The sequence below is a fragment of the Epinephelus fuscoguttatus genome, linkage group LG14 (assembly GCF_011397635.1).
Source record: "Epinephelus fuscoguttatus linkage group LG14, E.fuscoguttatus.final_Chr_v1".
In the NCBI taxonomy this organism is placed as follows: Eukaryota; Metazoa; Chordata; class Actinopteri; order Perciformes; family Serranidae; genus Epinephelus; species Epinephelus fuscoguttatus.
This window is the reverse complement of record NC_064765.1, coordinates 26133448-26157073: the sequence shown is the minus strand read 5'-3', so window position 1 is coordinate 26157073 and position 23626 is coordinate 26133448. Positions and strand designations below refer to the sequence as shown.

Here is a 23626-nt window from a genome sequence, read left to right as displayed (position 1 = left end):
ACAGATTTCTAAATGGAAGTTTGTCACTGGCATCAATTTATACACTGCCAGTCACATGAATGTGGTGTATGTAAGTGTTGAGTCGGAATTTTTTTAGTTCCTACATTCCCTGAAGGCACTGTCACTCACGATTCCACACCCCTCTCAGTTGATGCCACGCCCCCCACGCCACATCAGGGTCAAAAGTCTGAAACTCAAAAAACAGATTTGAAAGTGAAAAAAAAAAATCTGGAAGTGAAAAAAAAATTTGAAACTGTAAAAAATAAGATCTGAATCTGAAAAGATAAAACATGCAACTGAAAAAAATAAGACCTTAAATGTTAAAATATATATGGAAGTGAAAAGTGAAAATAAATTATTCATTCAAAAGAATTACCAAAGTGAATCAAAATTATATTTAACCTGAAAAAACGTTTCATATACTTATTTTTATTTTGAATACATTGTTGTATTTTTCAAAATTCAAGATCAACACATGAATTTTCAGTTTCAAATTTTATTTTTTCAAGTACAAAACATTTGACCCTAATGTAGCTCCATACATTTTAGGTAAGAGCTTTGACCTCCATCCAACCCTGCAAACACGTCTCTGCACTTTCCAGATGCACCAATTGCCTCAATGCATGAGCATCTGGAGGGGATCTCAGCTTCACAGTTTCCCTTTCATCTACCTACCTGTGTCTCTGGTGGTGCATGCTTGAAATAAGTAAAGTAATGGTTGTTAATTAAGTTTGCTGCCTCACTGTGTCCTACATGAGTAATCTAACTGAAAACTAGGATTCAGGAGTCATGTGGTTATAGCACAGATGTTTGTGAAAGTTACAGTTGTGATTTGATAGTGAGACACTGTTAGAGAGGTGTCATTTTTTGTGTCATTTCAGTGTTGCACTCTGTGTGTCATATCTCTTTTGCTAAAGCTGGAGTGAGTGGATACAGTGTAAACCTTATCTTCTGCTCCATCGGCACACCACTGCATTTGATATCTTGCCTGGGTAAGAACGGGGCAGACAGCGCTGAAGGCAAACGGGAAGAGCTTTGAGATGCATTGGAGTGACTCCACTTCCCGTCCGTCCTCTCAGATCTCCATTAGCTCACCAAGAGTTGCACTCTAGCCCTCAGCAGCAGGCGCCAAGATATCCTATTATACACTGCCACTTGTGATAATTGCCTGTACCCAGCAGTAATAGTGTGGGGAGAAAGGCAGTGAGTCTGTATATCTCAGTGTGTTTCTGTGGCCAGTGGGCAGTATGTAGACAGGTATTTGTTTTGCGAGGATCCCGAAACACCACTGGGACAAGAGCGGTTCCTGTTGACCGCTCCGTGGCATGATCAAACTAGGCTGTCTTGCCTCGAGCCTCAGATCATGTGCAGAGCCATTAAATAACCTGGTGCATTGGAGCCTGACTTGTTTGGAGGCATTTACACCAACGTCTAGAACAACTAGGTTGACAGGGTTCACTATGTGGTCACTACTGGGGAAAAAAATAAGAAGTTTTCATTTACTTGAACTTCTTAATGCTGTAACTTTCCTTTTATTAGTTTGTGCACGAGCTAAATCAGGGAGCCTATTTCTGACCCTCACTCTCCTGTCTGATGAGGCAGGCTCCATCAAACAGTAGATAAACACAATCTCCCAGACAAATGGACTCTCACGGGGGCGGGGGGGGGGGGAAGTAATCAGTACTTTTGTATCTGGGGTCATTTTCGGAGAGCTGATATCAGAGAGAAAACTTTCCTCGTGGACTCAAATGGCGTGTGATTCACCTGAGTCAGCCTGTTTGATTGTTCATCTCAGTTAATGAGCATGCATTTGTTTTTTTTTCTCTCTCTCTCTCTCTCTCTCTCTCTCTCTCTCTCTCTCTCCTTCCACTTGCATTTTGTCTCTCTTGAGTGCTCTTACACTGTAAAGTATGTCTCTGTGAAAAGATCCATGTAGCTTAGTGCCTGCTCTATCCGAGACATGTAGCTATATTTAAACCAACAATCAAAAAAGTTGTGAAAAAACATGCATAAGCCTTGTTTTTCAGTCTATTCTCAGACCCCCTTAATAACTTAAAATGATGCAGTAGTGAATTTCCATGTGCTACTCGCTACTCTAGCTAGAGGCTCATATTTATTTGATGAGTCATTCTAAAAGTGGCTTAGGTTGATGCTATAGTGGATACATATGTGATGCCACACTATAGTGTAGAATGATATACTATATATATCGAAATCGCGTTGATGGCTTATATCATGGGAACCTGGGATTGTTATGAGAAATTCAGTCAAGGCATTCTTGAACAAATATGCTTAAAATGCAGAAAATAAGAAGTAAATAAAGCCGTCATTAGCATTTGCTTTTTTATAGCCCACTCGATGACCAAAATAGTATATTCTCTTGTGCATTCCAAAATGATATGCCATTAGAGATGTAACAGGGTAACAATATGGAGAGGCATCAAAAACATTTACTTTTCAGCATTTAAATGTCTCAGCTGAATCCTTTTCTTACAGCCTCAGGCTACAAGAGAATGGCAACCAGTCCTATCGGGAGAGCCTGATGGTAAACTGCTACAACATTGCCAAATGGAGCCTTTTATTAACCGGCTGACTCAATGGGATCTGAAGACTCATTCACAAGATTGGGCCTGTAGTCCTAAGGGCACTGCTTTGAATTCACTATGAGAATTTTTTTCTTTTAATGAATTTCCATTGACCACAACAAAAACTGCAAAACTGTTAAATTAAATGGCTGATTTAATGAGTGGGGAAAATTAATTTGGTTTGATATAATCAAGGTTATTTATTTCACATACAGCTGGGCTTTGTAAAAACCAGGCTAGCTATAAACTGTGATTTGAATGAAACCAGCTATTCAAATGTATGAATAATGTGAGAAAACAAATCTGTGCAAATACTCAAAACAACAAGCCAGATTTTCCACAGATTCTCAACAGTTTTTGTATTTCCAGTCGTCCCAGTTACGTGTCCATGGGATTGTCCTGGTTTGTCTTGTAAATCTGTCTTGTTAAAACATGGTGGCATAAATCCTCCCTTTTGCTCATCCCAGGATAAGCTTAAAAAGACAAACAAACGGATGCCCAACGCATTTTCTCATGTGAAATTAGACGCCTCGCCTCCAGACTCCAATCCTTTTAAAGCGTAAATGAGAGGCAAGTGACAGCTCTGAGTGTCTGAAACACTGAAGAGTGTCCCTGACAGTTCGTTTTCCACACTCCTCCAGTGGAAATCTCTGCCAGCCAGCCAGCTAGCCAGCATCAATTAGAGCTGTATATCATGCAGCTGTTTGAGTCATTACAAACCAATCATTGCCTCTCTCATCTCTGCAGAGATATTTGTCCCCACCACGCAACCTCCTTTTTTACTTGTTTACAGAGTAGCATTTTGTTGCACATCTTACAGCTACTTATATATCCTTGTAATGATGTATTTGTATCTGTGTTAAACCCACTAATTAAAACTACCTTTAAAGGGCCAGTGTGTAATATTTGGCACGGTTTATTGTCAATCTGAATCTGAATCTTAATATTCTACCCATTAATATGTGTATATAAGTGTATAATTGCTATAAAATAAAATTAGTTTGGTTTTCATAGCCTTATAATTATTAATCATAATTATAATTATGCTTTTACAAACACACACACACATATATATATATACATATATATATATATATACAGTACAGGCCAAAAGTTTGGACATACCTTCTCATTCAATGCGTTTTCTTTATTTTCATGACTATTTACATTGTAGATTCTCACTGAAGGCATCAAAACTATGAATGAACACATGTGGAGTTATGTACTTAACAAAAAAAGGTGAAATAACTGAAAACATGTTTTATATTCTAGTTTCTTCAACATAGCCACCCTTTGCTCTGATTACTGCTTTGCACACTCTTGGCATTCTCTCCATGAGCTTCAAGAGGTAGTCACCTGAAATGGTTTCCACTTCACAGGTGTGCCTTATCAGGGTTAATTAGTGGAATTTCTTGCTTTATCAATGGGGTTGGGACCATCAGTTGTGTTGTGCAGAAGTCAGGTTAATACACAGCCGACAGCCCTATTGGACAACTGTTAAAATTCATATTATGGCAAGAACCAATCAGCTAACTAAAGAAAAACGAGTGGCCATCATTACTTTAAGAAATGAAGGTCAGTCCGGAAAATTGCAAAAACTTTAAATGTGTCCCCAAGTGGAGTCGCAAAAACCATCAAGCGCTACAACGAAACTGGCACACATGAGGACCGACCCAGGAAAGGAAGACCAAGAGTCACCTCTGCTTCTGAGGATAAGTTCATCCAAGTCACCAGCCTCAGAAATCGCAAGTTAACAGCAGCTCAGATCAGAGACCAGATGAATGCCACACAGAGTTCTAGCAGCGGACCCATCTCTAGAACAACTGTTAAGAGGAGACTGCGCGAATCAGGCCTTCATGGTCAAATAGCTGCTAGGAAACCACTGCTAAGGAGAGGCAACAAGCAGAAGAGATTTGTTTGGGCCAAGAAACACAAGGAATGGACATTAGACCAGTGGAAATCTGTGCTTTGGTCTGATGAGTCCAAATTTGAGATCTTTGGTTCCAACCGCCGTGTCTTTGTGAGACGCAGAAAAGGTGAACGGATGGATTCCACATGCCAGGAGGAGGTGTGATGGTGTGGGGATGTTTTGCTGGTGACACTGTTGGGGATTTATTCAAAATTGAAGGCACACTGAACCAGCATGGCTACCACAGCATCCTGCAGCGACATGCCATCCCATCCGGTTTGCGTTTAGTTGGACGATCATTTATTTTTCAACAGGACAATGACCCCAAACACACCTCCAGGCTGTGTAAGGGCTATTTGACCAAGAAGGAGAGTGATGGAGTGCTGCGGCAGATGACCTGGCCTCCACAGTCACCGGACCTGAACCCAATCGAGATGGTTTGGGGTGAGCTGGACCGCAGAGTGAAGGCAAAGGGGCCAACAAGTGCTAAACACCTCTGGGAACTCCTTCAAGACTGTTGGAAAACCATTTCAGGTGACTACCTCTTGAAGCTCATGGAGAGAATGCCAAGAGTGTGCAAAGCAGTAATCAGAGCAAAGGGTGGCTATTTTGAAGAAACTAGAATATAAAACATGTTTTCAGTTATTTCACCTTTTATTGTTAAGTACATAACTCCACATGTGTTCATTCATAGTTTTGATGCCTTCAGTGAGAATCTACAATGTAAATAGTCATGAAAATAAAGAAAACGCATTGAATGAGAAGGTGTGTCCAAACTTTTGGCCTGTACTGTATGTATATATATATATATATAGCAAGGGCCTTGTTTTAGTGAGGTCGCCATCTTGCACCGCCATGTATGTACGGCAGACCGAGCGGACAATCCAGCCAGCCAGAGAACGCGTTTCGCGTGTATAAATGAACCAACGAAGACAGCGGAAGGAAGGAACAAGGAGGAGGAAACAGCAGAGAGTGTTAGTAGTTCGTCAATAGAGAGTAGTGAAAAGTTTTTTTAGTTATAAAGTTTGCGAATGGACCACACTTACCACGCAACAGGAGAGAATGAACCCGAACCGTCATCTGCGAGGAAAAGAAGACGCAACTTCACTCCTTGTGATGCACTCTCTGCGGCACTTTTCCTCCTGATGATATATCTCCCCAACGATGGTAGCAGTAGCACCGAATCCCATTCTGTGCATTCAGCCTCTCTTCTCGCCCGCTCAGCATCAAACACATGGAGTTCCTCATCTGTATGCTCCGGCTCAAACAGGTATGGCTCTGGGTCTGTGTCCACTACAAGAAAATCTTCAAAATCGCGTTCAAAGTCATCCATTGCACTATAGTCCGGAGATATTGCTAGGCTAAATAAACAGCTGAGCACTGTTTACCCGCTACGCTGTCAGTCAGTGTGCGGGCTGGAGATTGGCGGAGCAGAGAGGGGAGGGGGTCCCCACTCGGAATGGTAAACGGGTATGTGTCTATGAAGTGTGTCTGTTACGCTAGAAGAGTCAGAGTTTGGGACGGAGTCTCTTACCCCCTGGAGTGTTACCGGAGTTTTTGGAGTGCTCAAGTAAACTGGCCTTTTTCCCCGAACGCTACTTTGGTCTCTTGCTCGTGAGTGATTCATTACAGTATCGTAACATGGTTTAGATTTCTAAATAAATATTCACCTCGTTGCTAGATAGACCTACTCCTGAAAAACTCGTGCGCAAGGCTTTTTGTCCCTACGAGGCCACCGTCATTTACCCGATGGGAGGGGTGAGCTAGTGAGTCCTGCAATCTAGAATTTGACCACTGATGTCACTGTTTTCAACCCATTTTACACACTGGCCCTTTAAGAACCATGTTACCAATCTACACTGTTCTGTGAAAACCATTTATGTCCAGAGTGTCAACTTTTCACACCATAAGAAAAGCTGACCAGGTTTTGACTTTGTGACAATGCAATTTTCAGATAATGCATTGGGATTTTGAAAGGTTTATTATGCTTAACACAGGATAATTCACATTGGAACATTTAATACTTAGGTTTATCTGGAAAAAAATCAAATCCAAAATTAAAGAAAAAAAAAAAAAGATTTAATCGATGAACAGGCTCAGGCCGCGATCACACAGAAAGGGTTTTGCAGGTTACAAAACGTGAGGCGCACCTGAATGCCGTGTGTGTTTGGTTTTATTGAATGCCACTAGTAAAAACGCTTGCTGGACCTTTTAATTGTTGCCAGGCAACCATTCCATCCCCTCCTTACCACCTTACTCCTTAGAAGTTAGTTCCGAAAATTAACAGGCAGAGGGTACTTGCAGATAGTTTGTTGGGTGCAGGGAACCGGAGATCTGTGTGAGTACATGAGACCCTAAAAAAGAAGGTGGATCACAAGGAGTACCATCGGTATAGGTCCAGGAGCTTCACCTGATGGGTGTTTCCAGGCATAGTTAAGGATGACTTGGGGGCATTTTGCCAATCTGCTGTCTATTGTTGGGCCTAGCATAACAAAAATGTTGTTTACCAACTGGAAACTTGTTGTGACCACCACAGAAGGCACACCTCTCAACTTATCTGATTGGACAGTGGGAAAACAGCGGCGATAATATCGAGCACACAGGCTACAATTGTGCACCCGTCATATCCTGGACTATCTGCTGCTGAAATAATGGGTTGGCTCAAATTTATAATCGATTTCTCTGGAATCTGCCAATATTTTCAGTGTGTCACAAGTACATGTGTTTCTAATAAAGTGTTGTAAATTGTAAAATAGTGGTTAGTGAATGGCTACAATCTTCATTTATTACAGTAACCTTTGGTAACAATAGACAGGGTCAAATGGATATTTAGTTGGAGATACTCTATATTACATTCTAAGTGAGGATAAAAGTGCTTCTGATGATCCAGCAAGATGTTTGGCTTACGCAGGAGTCACTTGTACAAATAGATTTGAACCTATGTGTGATTAAAGAGAATTTGTGGCATTGGCATTCATATGTCGGCACAGCAACTTATACATTCAGTATAGTTGTTTCTCTCACTCCAGCAGCAGCTTGAGGGCCTTCACACAGGTCTCTGTCCAATATCATCCTCTGCTGCACCAACAGTGTAACGTACTGTGAGCTATAATGTTCTCATATCTCTGTGATTGTCACTCCCCCTTGACTGCCTCCCATAGCTCTCATGAACTGCTTTGCTTTAGAGAGAAGTCAAACCATTTGCTCATAATACCTGTGCACATCACAGTACAGAGCTGCTGTGATGACACAGCGTTGACAGCTGTGCTATAGATTTTTATCATGTAATTGTTTCAGGTCGTCTCACACTACAACTAGGGTTGCAACAGTGTGAGATTTGCAAGGTATGATAACGTCTCATTAAGTATGGCAGATTCACGTTATGATGGTATCTGTATAGCACAGTTGCTATCATTATTATTAGTTATTATTAGTATTGTTATTATTAGTCATTAGTATAGTTATTAGTATTTTTAGTCATTAGGAATGAAAACAGAAGAGGTTTTTGGTTGACCAAATGCTTAATTGCTGTAATTGAATTTTGAAACTATTTTTCATGGAAGTATGTGTAGATACCGTTGATAAGCAGTACACTGTACAATAAGTGCCAATTTTCATACCATGGTGTACCTTGAAACCGGCATACCGCTGTAACCCTAACGACTACTGACACTGCAAAACGTACCTTTTCATTTGCTGATTACCAAAAGCAGGACTTGATGTTACGCTGTGGAAAAGGATTTTTTTCACTCCGTGAATTTTTGTGAATGAAACTTGCCTACTTGCCTACTGGAGCAAAACAGATAGCCTTATGTGGCGATTTCAGGGGTACTGATTATGTTAATGATTAAGGGCGTAACAGCTCACAAAATTCATGGTTTGATTCGATACAACACAGTGTTGTCATGGTTCTGTACATTTTAGACAGAGCAAAAACATAGAAATGCCACAGAAATTTTCTTGATTTCTAAAATTTTTAATTTCTTAAAAGTAACATCATAAATTATGACTTAAAAAAAAAAAATTAATAATGATGGAGCCATACCTGAGTGACCCATCTTCTGGAGTGTCTTCTTAGCAGCATATTAAAACTCAAACAGCTCCTCATAAAATATGAAAATGTAGTATTGTAGTTACAGACAAATACAAACAAAAGAAACAATTAACGTTCATGAAATGCCAAAGAAATTTCCCTTTTATTATAATCTTAAATGTAAACATCATAGTTTGGGCTTTTGTTTTCTTTTGTACAAACAACAATTATGGTCAAGCTGAAATGGGCCTGTGAAGGAATTTTGTTACCAAGGTTTAATACTTTAAGCTTGTTTGTAAAGTCTGCTTTTTCATCTACAGGGTAGGGTTTCATATCCGTGGCTACAATTGTAACAGTACCAACTGCCACAGTGATTTCTTTTGCCTTGTTTGAATCAGTTGGGAATGGCTGCCTAAATGCTGTGGGGATAGTGTTAGTTTGTAGTGTGTGTGTTGCCCTTCATTTTTATCTAGTTTCATGTATTTTTTGCGTATACACGCTGGAGTGAAGTCTGCATAGATGACATGTTTGAAGTATTCGCACTGATGTCACGTACTGTCATGTAGCAGATGCAATACTGTTGCAGATACCGTTGTTTTTTAATCCACAAGTCTCTCGCCATCGCCCACACAATTCACAGCAAAACCAAAGTGGCTCCAAAGGCCAGACCTGCTATATGTGGTTTGGTAATGGTGTCACTTACCATCTTGCAATGAGCTCGCTTAGCGAAGCGTGCCTCCAAGTGTGCCTCAGTGGAGTAGAAGGTTTTGGTTTGGAGGTTTAGTTGCGTTCAGTGGCACTGAGAATGTTATATTTCTCACAGTTTAAGCTGTATATTTTTTTTTCCAAATGTAATAAGATTAGTTCAACGTAGCATTCAGCTTGTTAAGCTTACTGGTCCAAAAGCCTCGTACCGAAGGTTCATGAATGTGCACTTCTTTATGGACAGGAGGTATTCATCAAACTGAATCAAGGGATTTACTTTAAAGGTCCAGTGTGTAGGATTTAGGGAGACATATTGGCAGAAGTAGTATATTCATAACTATGTTTTCATTAGTTTATAATCACCTGAAAATAAGAATTGATTTGTTTTTGTTACCTTAGAATGGGCTGTTCATATAGATAGTGGGTCCTCTTGCATGGAGTCCACCATGTTGTTATAGTATAGTATAGTAGCCCAGAACGGACAAACCACACACTGGCTCTAGATAGGGCCATTCACATTTCGCGTTGGCAACCTATGGTGGTATGGTGACTCTGATTTGGATCAGTCGTATGAGCAAACCTTTGAGAAAAAGTAAGGTTTAGGATAATAATATATTTACATGAGGCCAAAGGACTCAAAAGGCCCGTTTCCACTGAAGAAGTTCCTGGTACTATTTGGGGGGCAGGAACTACTACAGGAACGTCCTCTCACTTGGCCCTCTCAACCGCCGTGTCTCCACTGAGAGAGCGGAGTAGGAGGAAGGTTCCTGTAAAGTTACTGGGCTCTGTATGTGACGTAATCGTTGCGCGACCATTTTGACCGGGGCGATGTAGGGGCATAGTGACGCCGTTAGCTGTTAGCGGTGTCTGTAATAACTCTGGTCACGGTCCGTGAAAAAAATATTTTTTCCAGTGGATGTCTTAGTTACAACATGATTGAGCTAACTTGAGTAGTTTCATGTCATATCCGACAACGGGAGGCTTTTAACAGATGAAGTCCTGATGTTAGCTTTGCTGCTGCTATTAGCTGTCCCTGTCAGCTGATGCTTTCTAGACATCGTGATTTCCCAAAACTGAATAAATACCACACATAGCAACACAAAACTGCTTTGCTAGCTCAACCATGTTGTAAATAAGATATCCGCTGGAAAAAATATTTTTTTCACGGACCGTTTATTGAGTTATTACAGACACCACTAACAGCTAATGGTTAGCCCAGCTAATCTACGATAACCATGTTGTTATTTACAAAACGTCACATCCCGCCTTGAGTATATCCAATCAGCACCAAGTAATCCCCAAGCCCCAGCCAGGAGTTTCTCGGGGCCGTTCTGAGTACCTACTCTGAGGCAGGGACTTGTTTAGCCCCTGTAAAAGTTCCGAAACTCTGTCCTTCGGGGGTGGTTCCTGTGGTGGAGACACGCACCAACGGCCCCGGCCCCGTAAAATGACCCCGAAGTTCCTGTGGTGGAAACGGGCCTAAAGCAATCAAACAAATTTACCACTGAATTGCACCAGAACAAATTGTAAAGTGTTTACAGTATAGAGGTTCTTAGTTTATACCTGTCCCTTTAAACTTGAGTTAAGTTTGACAGTCCATTATGAGCAGAGGTGACTAGATTTTAAGGACAAATGGGATTTATAAGCACATTTTAGCACGGAAGTGTTTATAATAGTGCAGGATTACCTCTCCTCTTGATATGCTGCTAATACAGTAGAAAATGAGACTGGATTACAGGCACCTATGTACTTGAAGCCCTCCTCCTGTATGACTGATGTAGGTGGCTGATATCTCATTGAACATCCCCTAGAGACAAGCCATTATAGTTCATTTCTACTTTTTATTCCTGGTCTTTTCTCTCTTTTCAAGAGGTACCTTTATATATGCCCCTCTCTTTAATTAACAGGGGCACTTATCTGATCGGTCTCGTTCAGTCCCAGAGAGAAGTAAAATAACTCTGAGAGACGGAGGAGCTGGAGATAACCACCAAGTGCAAATGTAAAAGAATCTCAACACTATCATGAGGGAAAATGAAGTGGGGAGGAAAAAAGAGGAAGGCTGTCTGTATTAGCAAAGTCATTTTGGACAATAATGAGCCTGTCACTCAGAGACAAGGACAAAGAGGCATTGATAGCACCTGCTGAGCCACCTCCGCATCTCCGTCTTTGTTGTGGTTCCCTGGGCTAGTGGAAGTACTGCATGTTTGTGCCTTGTGAACACCAATAATGGGATTCAGTGTCACAGCAAAGCTTCAAAAAATTGTTGCATCATAAGAAGAAATTAAAACCTGATTCTTTGTTTTGATTTCTTTGTGAGTGATTCGCAGTGTTTCCCAAGGACAAAAGGTAAACTGTTGGCTTGTGGAAGCAAAATGTTAGCAGCTAAGATCCAGCTTACGATGGATGAGATTTTTAGTGAACTCCTCACAGAGCAGGTTGTAGTGTAAGCATGTAGTATTGATTATCATGACCACCCCAGGCTTGTGAGCAGTGCAATAATTGGCTGTTGTATGTGCTGTTACAACTTCCTGGCATAGCGAAGCTGCTGATGGAGCAGAGAAGCTTCTAAAATTGGCCCATTGACGTGACCACCCCAGATTGACTGATAACATTGCCAACCTTTCTCCTCGTCTCAGTCAAGCAATATTTTATCTCTGCGCCGTTCGGGCCCATCGGACTGTCAGCATATCACATTTTCCTTTACACACCATTTAACCCACCTTTGACTGTTTGTAGTTCGAATCGGAGATACAAAAATGAACCTTCGCCACACACATCCACACCGGGACCGTCATTTAGTGCTCCACTGCTCAGATCACGGTGCAGAAGAAAGGTCCTAGATAAATATGTGAGCAGCTCCTTTTGATGCAAATGGCGTGAGAAATGGGTGTCTTTTGCTACTCTGTAATTGTGGGTCGCAGCACGGCTCAGTGCGTTTCCTCTGAGCTCCACCTTGTTTATCTGCTTTGAGCTGCTGTGATATTAACATCTTTCCCTCTCCCCCCTCTCTCCCTTCTCTGTCTCTGTGTTGTTTCCTGGAAGGTGCTGCCAGGCATACTGAAGAAGCATTGCTGTATCTTACCAGACAGGAACACAGGTAAGGACCAAACAGATGTCCCCTCTCCAGTAAACACACCAGTCACACACAGAGCAGAGGCAGAAGGAGAGAGCCAGTCAGTGGGAGTAATGAGTGGGTGGTGATGCCGGGGGGATGGATGCTCAGTGGGTGGGTTACATTTGTCTGTCTACCTGTTTATGTGTGCGCACCGTACATCTGTGGGCTCATATCTCGTCTGCTGGCTATATGCACTCCCACTGACTGATAAATGTTCACATATGTAGTGACAACAACAAACTGATCCCTTTATCATTGCGATAGTTACTATAGAGTTGTTTTATTGCTGCCACACAGTGTTACCATTAGCAAAATTGACAAAGGATCAAAGATCGCATGGGGTTCTCTGTATGGCCTGATTTTCTCCACTCACATGTCAGAGGGCGGGGGACATTTTTGGTTGCAGTTGCCGCAGACTTTTGATGATGACAGGCTTCTTCACATCATTGCAGGTGTGAAGAGGTTGCTGATGAAATTGAAGAGCAGGGAGATATACTCAGGTACCTGGCCGCAGTCCTCACAATAATCTACTACTACTCTCTGTGCGTTTAATTGGGCAACCTGACCTCTCAGCTGCAATGAGACTGCATGCACATGGGTTCCCACGCCATCCATCCCACTAACAAACCCTCACTAATGCCGCTGCAACGCGTGTCAGCCACGCAGCAGCTCGCTCATTTGTCAGACTCATGGCCATTTTGTCATCTTAGTAATAATAACTGCCTTCTGCGGTGAACTTGCTCCTCTGTTTTGTCCGTTGTTCTGCAAACAGCGCAAGGCTGATGTCTACCTTTTGAATGCTGTGTTTTCTTAGACGCATGATTAGAAAGCTAACTGCACACCCTTCCCAGGTGTGAGACACATGCTGAAGAATAAGAGCAAGGGCGCAGCAACCTTGGCGATAAAGAGAGACTTGGAAACTTGAAACTCAGAGCTCTAACTGATAACTGTGAGGCATCTCGCAGCGTGAAATTAATGTTTGATGGGGCATATAAGGCGAGATCATATGCACTTAAGCAGATAAGAGACCTGGCAAACCGGTAAATCAGCAGTTTTACTGTTATTTTGAGCATAAAAGTTCTGTAAGCCAGACCTGGGCCAAATTTTAATCCAATCCACTCTATTCATTGCTCTATTTAAAGGGTGCCAGATGGGTGGGGCTTGCAGTTATGGAACAATCCTCTTCTTGTGCCACGCAAGTGAAATCAATTACAGGAAAGCACGTGAAGAGATTCACGAGTTGTAGCTCAAATTTTTTGTGGAATATTTTATAAGACTTAACTTTCTCAGCAGGACAAGCTGCTGTGTTTACTTGAGGTGGCTGACAATCGCTGCATGAATATGGAGGACCCATGGGTGCACCTCTCGACTGGTCTGAGAACAAGGTGTTCTGACAGAGTGGACACTTATTAAAATAACCTTATAATAACCTTATGAATATGGATGTGTGAAACTCTGAAACTTTTCCAGGAGTATTTTAGCAGATGTCTGTGATAGAGAGCTAGTTGTTGTTGTAGTTTACGGTGTGTGTGTTTGTGTGTGTGTGTGTGTGTGTGTGTGTTTGTGTATATATATATATATATATATATATATACATTAGTGTATAGGCTACATAGTATGAATTTTAATGTTGACGACAGCAACATCAGCTTGACTGCACTCGCTTACAAATTCCATTTCTTTTTTACAAAACGTTGCTCCTCCCTGAAAATGTCCTTATTCTGATAGATTGCGCTGTCAAGAAGACACAGTACATGGCACTTCTCTTGAATACTCAGCAGTGGCGCATCAACAAACCTCAAACTACTTTCGCCAAAGTTCGCAGATCATCATTCAGCCACCGGTTCCATCTCAAATACGAGTCAGAGCTTTTGCTGAGCAACTTCGACACGGCACACTCACACACACAATGGCACAGTTGTGAACAACCTCAGTGCCCCCAGTAGTTTCAGTATTTATAACGTCTACCTTGGCATCTTGTTTCCGTGGCAACACAGCTTGCGGTGTCAGTGGATGCAAAGACTGCATTGTGTCCATTTCCAATAAGCGTCGCTTCCCTCTACTGATTTGATGATGTAGAGATGCTGCATTTGCATATGCTAAACAGAAGGCATAAATTAACACTGGCGTCGGATGAGGATGCTCATTAGTGAGTACAGTAGTGTTGAGTCAGGCCTGGGTCTGCCTAAGGAAAGACATGAGTGGAAAATTTAGTGTAGGGCTGGAGGAGGGAGGGGGTAGAGTGAGGGGGATGGAATATCTAAAAAATGACAAAGAGCAAGAAAGATTAAAAGAGACTTTGAAAGTAATGGCCATGAAAAGATTGGTATCTCCTGCTGGTGAATATGATTAAGTAGCTGCATTGTGTGCATGTGTGTGTCCATGAACTGTGTGCATGTGCTGCGCCCTACTGTACTCCATCGAGCGAGGGGCGCCCTCTCCTGGTCAGTTTCTACAGCTCTTACAAATCCACCTCCTCCTCAGAAACACTTCCTTCAGCTGCTCGCCGCCTCTGTTCCTCAGATTTAAAATCATAGTGCATAGAAACTGCAGGGATGAGGCTTATCGTAATCTTACACTCTCTCTCTGTTATCAGTGTGTCCCTCTGCTCCTAATGTACTCCATAAAGCGGAACCCTTTGTGCTGATGAGCGCTCAGCATTTCTATGCCACAAAATCACAGACTATTCCTATTTATAGACATTAATTAACATCTGAATATTTCACCATTCTGTTGCCATTTTTCATGTCCATGCTGAATTTCTGGCATGCTTTTATCATCTCCTCCATCCCCTGCTCAGAGCCACTCCCCTGCTCTAGCAACATGAAAAAATGTAACCAGTAATTTCCACTCATGTAATTCACTGGAAGCTAAAATCTGATGATCTTTCCAAGATTTATATGTAGCAATGCTCAACATGTTCACATCCACCAAATGAGCAGCAGGGTAGTTGTGTTACAGAGTGCAAGTAGATTTAAAGTTTAGATTTACAGTGTCTCACATTGCTTATGCCACATAATTACACCATGAATGCAAAGGTGCTGTAAAGAGATATGCTGACTGTTGCATTCTGGGAAGCCCTTCTATCATCCTTTGCAGCATCTGGACACTTCTGTTTTGCATTCATGGCCTTATATCCTCATCGATTTTTGTCTCCCTTGAGTCTTACAGCCCCCCTCTACACACACTTTCACACACACCCACACACACAAACATTACCCACTTCCTCCATTTACAGTCCCCATGTGTTTTATTTTGTGTCCAGGTAAGTGCACCTACTGTTTGTGTTGCATTTTTCACTGTAAATATTAACATTATTAGTAAATATAATTATGAAACGCTTGATTTTTAAATGGTGGAGCATGCAAAGTCCAACTGTTGTGCATGAGGTTTGCTACTGTTATGCGTGTGTGAAAAACACATCATGGTATTGATGCATGTTACTGTGCTATGTAGGAAAGAAGTTGCTGAAATTCTTTTTGTGCTGTTTAAAAAAGTGAAAGTTCAGTGTTTATGAAAAGAGCGGAATTAAGAAATGCAAATTTAAATTTTAAGTTAAAGGTGCTTTTAAATTGGAAACGACAAACAATAGCATTAACCTGTTTGTTAAAAACATGCTCATAATGACAGTTCAGGGGTGAGATAATCAAGAAGGAGAAGTTATCATCAGCCTGATTTGGGATTTTCTTGAAAAAACTTAGTTAGGACATAATGCAATATGCTTACAATGTACAAAACTAAAGGGATAGTTTGGATTTTTTTGAAGTGGGGTTGTATGAGGTACTTATTTACAGTCAGTGTATTACCTATAGTATAGGTCAGTCAGCACACTCCCATCACCAAGGAAGCTAAGGTATGTACTGCTGTGGATGGGAGTTAGCTGCAAAATGGACACTGTACAGGACATTGGCCTGATCAACTAAACTATTGCTTTCCACCAGTCTGCTGCAAGCTAGTGTTGATAATAACATAACACGGAGACGTAGTGTAACACAGACAGCAAACTCTTTATTGTCTCCCACATTGTTAGTGGCAGTGCATTAGATTAACTTCTTCTGTTCTTACCTTTCACAAAAAAAGCCCTAGACATGTACGCATCACTGCATACCAGAGGGAACTTTCACATATAATTGAGGTTGTAGTGATGAGTTGTTCAAAATATTATAATCCTTTTGCTTCAGATTTTGCTCTGACCTCCTCCTCGAGTTTGTAATCAACATAGTACCTCATTACCTCAATGAAATGTACAGAGGCAAATGTATATGTGACACAAAAAGGCAATGAATTCTTTTGGCCGGTATAAAAATACACTTGTAGATGAAAATCCACCAGCCCACTCAGCAAATGAGTCAAAAAGTTAATTTTGGAAGCTGACTGAACACTATATTGACAGTATTTTTATGGCTTTACCTCGCCGTCGGACAACCCTTTCCTTTGGCACTACATATTCTCAACTGTCGAACTTGTTTCTAGGTATCGCTCTCTTTCATGCAGTCTCCCTCTGCAAAAGTTCTTCTTTATACTCTGGTTCAAAAATGTATTGTCTTGTCTCCACAGTGAACTGTGTTTCATTTCCGCTGTCATGATTGCTTATTTTCTTGTACTTGTTGTCTCTTCCATAAACCACTGTGACCCAAACAGCTGCTCTGCGACGTAAAAGCCTACTGTACACGGCACAGTTGTCCATATGCGCAGGAATACAGAGTTTTACAGATGGGAAAAAGTAATGCCATATGAAGGTAAAGCAGTCGAAATATTCCCAATAAAGCTGCTTCTCCAAACTGGGGGCACGCTGACCACCACGTACTTAAGATAATACACTGACTATGGATAAGTACCCCATACAACCCTACTTCATGCATTCGAAAAACTATCCCTGTAAGGTTAACACTTCTCAGACTAAGAGTGTTAGCATCATATCATAGTAACATTTAAATATCATAAATCTCATTTGCGAATAATACATTTGCTAAATATATTTAATTTATGTTGACAAACATATAATGAACTAACCACCTTATTGTATGATGCAAACTGTCAAAACATTCAATCCTTAAAATGTAGCTTGTTAGCTTCAGTGCGAGTGCAGTAGTAGTTGGGTTACTGTCACTGAAACTGTCTTTAATTAACTAACTCACCACTGCTGCTGCGTTTTTTGTGTCAACATAAAGTGGGAGGAGGGGTTTGTCTGAGGACATGTTGCCATGGAAACAAGTTGGCCAGGAGGACTCTGGGGACACGGAGGAGAAGTTAGTTAGAAAGCAAGAGAAGTTTCTGTGAGATCAAAATCATAACAAAATACTGGCAAATTGTGCTTTAAAGTCCTGTTAAGAACCTCATATTATTTCCTGTGAGGGAACTTTTTAAACTTAATCCTGAGTGCACCCTGAAAACTGTCTGTGTCCGCTGTCTGAAAACTTTCTGTTGTGTCCTCATCCAGAGACAGCTGAAGTCCCTGGACTACATCAGTCTAATGGCTTTTCTCTTTACCTCACTTAGCCTCTGTCCAGAGTCACAGCACGTCCATCTTAATGCTTCACATGTCCTGCCCGAGCCTCCCCGTCCCGCTGTGAATCTGACTGACACGGGAGTGAATCAGCAGCTGCTCTATTAGCTTGAGTAATTAACGGGCGAGCTGTCGCCTTCCCTCTGTGTCCAGCCTGCTTTTGTGAACACATACACACACACACTTTGTACATAGACACATATTTTTTATAAACACACACATACTCAGTCAGTCACTGCACAAATGCATAATGTGTCCTCCAGCAGACTTGATATCAATCTGTAGCAAAGCGCGACAACCAGGGAGAGCCTGTCTCCTTCTGATAGCTCTCAGAGGCCTTGATGCCAACTCTGTATGCTCTTCATACCCGATCACCGAAAAAAAAGAGACACCCAGAGAGAAAGGGAGAGGCTGTATTACAACAATACAAAGAACAAATAAGATGTATGGACTGCATGAGCAAAAGAGCAAGAAAGATGAGTGAATCTGCATGATGTCAGTGAAAAGAAGAGAGAAAGATGAGAGAATGAGTGAGAGCTGACAGTGTACAGTGAAGGAGAAAGAGTGACTGTGTGTGTGTGTGTGTGTGTGTGTGTGTGTTCGCGTATGTGTCCTGAAGGCCCTCAGGAACTCTCCTCATGTCTGCTAAACTCTTGACAAATCCTGCACTATCTCTCCTCCTCAGCCTCCCCTACTTTCTACTGTTCGTCGGTACCCTTGACACCCCCACACTCCCCGCTCCCCCTCCTGCTTTCTCCTTCTCTGCACTCCCCCCAGCACAGCCAAGGCGTACCCACTGAACTGTTACTAGGGTTGGTAGCTCTGAAACATGGCCTCTTCCTCCAGGCCCCTGTCTCTGTGCAACTGCACTGCCGCGCCAACAAATTGATTGTAAACAAATATGACACAGAGGAATAATGGATTAGAGGTAAACTCAGCAATACTTTGTGAACAGCTCCCATGTGATATCAGAGATCTCTAAAACAGGACACGCTGGTCAAAGAACAGTTTAGCTGAATATTCATGATACAGGGCCTGTAGATATTCAGAGAACACTGAATGTAAGTTGAGATGAGTGACATGTCTAAGTGTCAGGGTGTCAGTCATGGATTGGCCACTTTTTATGTGTGTGTATTTGCACAGATTTGGTGGCCATGGTTGGGTTTGTTGAGGGGGAGGCCACATGCTAGACAGGACAAGGTGTTTGTTGCTGGTTATTGTTGGTTGACGTTGAGATTAAAGTTCCCAATTCAGATGTAAGGCCTGATCAAGCAGCATACTATCTGCTTTTTGCTTGGCTGAGGGTAGCATTAAAAGGCAGTTTAAAGGCGTGACACACTTGTAAAAAACCTAAATTGATAAGAGAGACTGTTTTTTCCCTGAAGACAACAGAGGAGGCATTTTTGAATAATTTCTATACATTTATAACCTATGCTGACTGTAAGGAAATCTTAATTACTCTGTAAAGAGTGTCATTGACTTCAAGACCCATAAGCCATCGGGTCAATGGTTGGCTATTGACTGGCTCAGTAGCCTGAGAAGTGACATAGGACTTAGGAAGTAAGCACAGGTCCTTGTTGGCTATGGCAGGCTAAGGGGCGGGCATAGAATCTCCTGTTGGCTCAAGTGAGGTGTCAATGAAAAGGTCAGGAGTTTGCCACCATTTTAATAGAGAGCATTCGGTGTATTTACATGCATGGAAGAAGCCACGGACAATATGTGGCGAAATTCAGACGCTCGAAATGAATAGCACTTAGTGGATATCTATGGATGTAATAATGTGCTTGGACTTATTTTTTTGCTAGATTTAGATTGTCTGGACCTTTAGGAGTGTAAGACTGCATGAGCAGCGTTTTTGTTTGCGTAATATCAATCTTTGGATTAAAATAATGCCTCATAGATGACTGATAATTGTTTATTTGCTTTTTTTGTCTGACAGAAGCGTTAACTGAATCTGTCATGGTGGTTGTGCCTTGAAATGGTCCACATTAGTCGATCTGCAAGGAGCGTAGCTTTCCAACGATATGTTGTATGAGTAAACCACTGAAACAACAGCAAATACAACAGTAGTTTACGTATAATAATCATTAAATAATACCTTATGAAAATCCAGGGCTGTTGATTTCTAAGATTGGGTAGAATGTGGCTGAAACTGTATTTTTTAGGCCAAGGCCAATTCCTATATTAGATACTCTTATGTATAAACACATATTTTTGCACTTGTTTCAAAGATATGTGATGGAGACAGAATATTTCACAGTTTATTAATAAACTTTTATACAGTAAAAATGCTTGACTTTAAAGGTCAATATGGGTGTAGTCTAAGATGTCTTGAACTCAAATATATCTGTCATTGTCAAGAGTTATGAGCAATGTGTTTTCATAGCACCTCAAGTTTCAGATTTGAAGTCATTTTAAGGTAGAAATTTGAGACTTTTACTTTTGAAAATCTCTAAATTAATACATTAAAAATGCTTGGTTTTTTGGTCTGTATGTAGTGCCAGATGTCCTCAGCTCAAATGTATTAGTCATTTTCAGGAATTATTATCTTTTTTTTTTTTTCCAAGATGAGAAGAAGGCATCATGTACAGCACTTGCTTTGTCTCCCTTGTGCCACAGGGAACCTGATCCCTGAAGATGAAATTTCAATGATAAGAATTCCCACACACACTTACCACCTCTGCATTGATTGATTTAAAAAATGCCGAAGCTGCCGTTACATGGACCTTTCTCAAGAAATATTGAAACATAATAATGTAACACATTGCTTAAATACAGCCCATAATTGCAGGATAGGCACTATCATGACATTTTTTGCAAAATCAGAGGTATATTGTATAGATCCTTTGTTGAAAGGGTAGTTTGGTTCTTCTGAAGTGGGGCTATATGAGGCACTTATCCATAGTAAGTGTATTACCAGTTTAAAGAAGAAGGCAGGAGTAGCACCACGGAGGCTAAGCAATGTGATGCTGTGAAGGGCTCAGCAAGAAAATCAATAACAGTTCAAGTCTATGCTGTATTGAGAATATTTTCATTGCTTTACCTTGCCATCAAAACGGAACTGAAGCCTGTATATTGCTCACTTTGAGGCCAGAAAAAAAAAGACATTGCTCAACACAGGAGCTGCTGGTTCACCACTGCCTTGATCAGTTATTTTGTTTGTGTATTGTGTGACTTTGGTATTTTAAAGGGTTAGTTTGGATTCACCAAAGTCAACCAATGATACAGGCAAACTAATAGACTGAGGTAGCTGTAGAGCACCAACTCCCATGCTCAGCAATGGAGTCTGGTGACACTGACAACAGCATGGACGGGAAACTGAAGGCGTTAACGGCTTCCTTGTTGGTAAGGGCTGTCTGATGGAAAGGTAAAGCAGTAAAAAGACACTGAATATAGTTTTTTTTAACTATTATGGATTTTTTAGGTGGGACTTTTTTTTGTATAGCTAAAACGCCAGTACATTTTGCCGCTGCACCTGTCCACAGCTTAGTTTAGCCTCTGTATTGGCACTCCAGCTTGCTTCTCCAAACTGGAGGTGTGCTTACCTCAGTCTACCGTAGGTAATACACTGACTAGAGATAATTTTCCCGGACAACCCTACTTCAAAAAAATCAGAACTATAGTCCTATAACACCTTGTTTTAAAAATACACCACAGTCACACGTGTATCCTTCCACACACTTGCCTTTTATCACTCGCTCTCCCCATAAGCTATCTGGTTGACGTTTTCTAGCCTTGCAAGTTGGACTGCACCCTGCTGGACCAAATACGTAATGACATGCTTGCAAATTATGTCATTACATATTTGGACTGCACCCTGCTGGACCAAATATGTAATGACATAATTTGCAAGCATGTTTATCTGCATTATATTCTATAAAAAAGTTTTTGTATCAGTGAATAATAAACAACATATTCACTAATACAAATATATATCAGTGATAGGTCACTATTGGCTGACCGATGAATTGGTCAGACTCTAATGTAAGGTGTCACTTGTCAGAGGACTTAGGAAATTTACAATAGCACAGCCTGATACCAACTGCAGGGCCGTAATGTAATTTAACATTAATCCTGGGCTTCCACAGGAATGCTCACTAAACTGTTGGCACATGCACCGTGTGTATTCATGACTTTGAATCTTAGAGAAAATCCCATCTCTATAGTATCTTCCAAAAGTGTTGAACGCAAGGTGTGTGTTTGTGAGTGTGCTGCACACTTACCTGCCCATGAACGTGTTTGTGAGCGTGCGCTTCATCTCTCCGTAGGGACTCCTGTCATTGAACTACACAGTGTCTGACTGGAGGACAGCTGGTCTCTGTGGACTGTCTGTCTCAGCTTGTCCCTGACATAATGAGCGAGCTGGGAGTACGCTTTGATTTAACGCTGAGTCACTCCGTTCCAAGCTGCTCATTAATGGATGAATGACAAGGGCAGGAAGTGAAAGAAATGGGAGGTGGTTCCGTTTTTTGTTGCTATGTTGGCAAACCTTTAATTCTTTCTGTCTGCCTACTCTCTCCTCCTCTCCTTACTTCATCAGCATACGCACACATACACACACTTATGATGGTGCACTCATCAGCAGTCAGTCAGTTCACAGCCTACACGTCTCCACTAATGGCAGGCATACAGTAGATAGTATAATTTACTCTAATGCTGAGCACCCGATTTTGATTTAGTTTTAGCCCTTTGATGAGATTAGTTGTAGTCTGAGAGAAGAAGTTAAAACGTTGGGTAATGTTGTGATATTTTTTTAACATCTAGAGGAACATATAGATTGTTGACCGTTGACATCAATCCTGAAACTTAGTAATTTCTTCTGATAGCAGCACAAAAGATAGCTGACTGAAACATCACATCCACATCAACATAAGCCAGTGTGCTGCCTGCATGCTTTTAAAGGTTGTTCCCTGTTCTATGAATGTCTGTGGACTGCAGATGAATTTAGTCCATAAATAATTTTATTTCCAAGAAGTCGCAGCACCAGATAACATTACTCAGAGACTTAACGCTAGTGAATGCAAGATGCTGCTTTTTAACTGTAGAGCAACAGGTCAAGCGGCTAAATCAGCTCCTGAATAACAGATACTGTCACCGCTGTTTTGCTAATCAGGAGTGAGGCTACAGTGTGTGATTCCACAGATATATGCAGGTTGTTGAACAAGACTTTTCATCCAAAAAGTGACCTAACACCCCCCGAAAATCATGTCTTTGCTGACCCCCAGTGGTCTAACTTTTCACCTTGCTGCAGTGAGGTACAGGCGTACTCCAGGACCCTGTGACATCAGTGTTTGGTGTTATTACTACCTCCAACTTGGGAAAGTTGCAATGGGACAGTCATTCAAGTCGGAATTCCAAAGTGAAAACCCGGGTAAGATCCACCAAGCCTGAGTTTGCCGACATAAAAACACCTCAGGTTTCAGCAATATGGTGGTACACACAGTGAACCGTACACAGAATTAGCACATACATTTTTACTTTGTTGACTGTTTTATGTCCTGATTGTGTTCTGAAACATGCTGTAATGACTTTGTAGCTGGAATTTCCTTTCAGTTGGTTTGTACTTGAAAGAAGTCTTTGCAAGCATGCGTACCTCCCTCTCCGTCCACACAAAATGAATGTACACTACCACTGTATGCTGTTGGCTGTTGGCTGTGGTGGTTCACACACTGTTACACTCGGCACCCGTACATAACTTTAAGCTGTTGTACGTTATTTTAATGAGCAAAGTTGAGCAAGACAGTTGCCGTTTCTCTTCGCTAATGGGGCTGTG

At 41.4% G+C, this 23626-nt stretch overlaps 1 protein-coding gene across 4 annotated transcripts in view; it reads left to right on the top strand.

The window, feature by feature from the left end:
* The window catches only part of dlgap2a (discs, large (Drosophila) homolog-associated protein 2a), a 221366-nt gene that overhangs the window by 6553 nt on the left and 191187 nt on the right, over nucleotides 1-23626 (top strand). For all 4 annotated transcript variants that reach the window (XM_049595251.1, XM_049595248.1, XM_049595247.1 and 1 more), the window contains exons 2-3: nucleotides 12275-12329; nucleotides 12800-12847. In XM_049595251.1, coding sequence (XP_049451208.1) covers nucleotides 12275-12329; nucleotides 12800-12847 — 103 coding nt within the window. The remainder of the gene's footprint in view (nucleotides 1-12274; nucleotides 12330-12799; nucleotides 12848-23626) is intronic.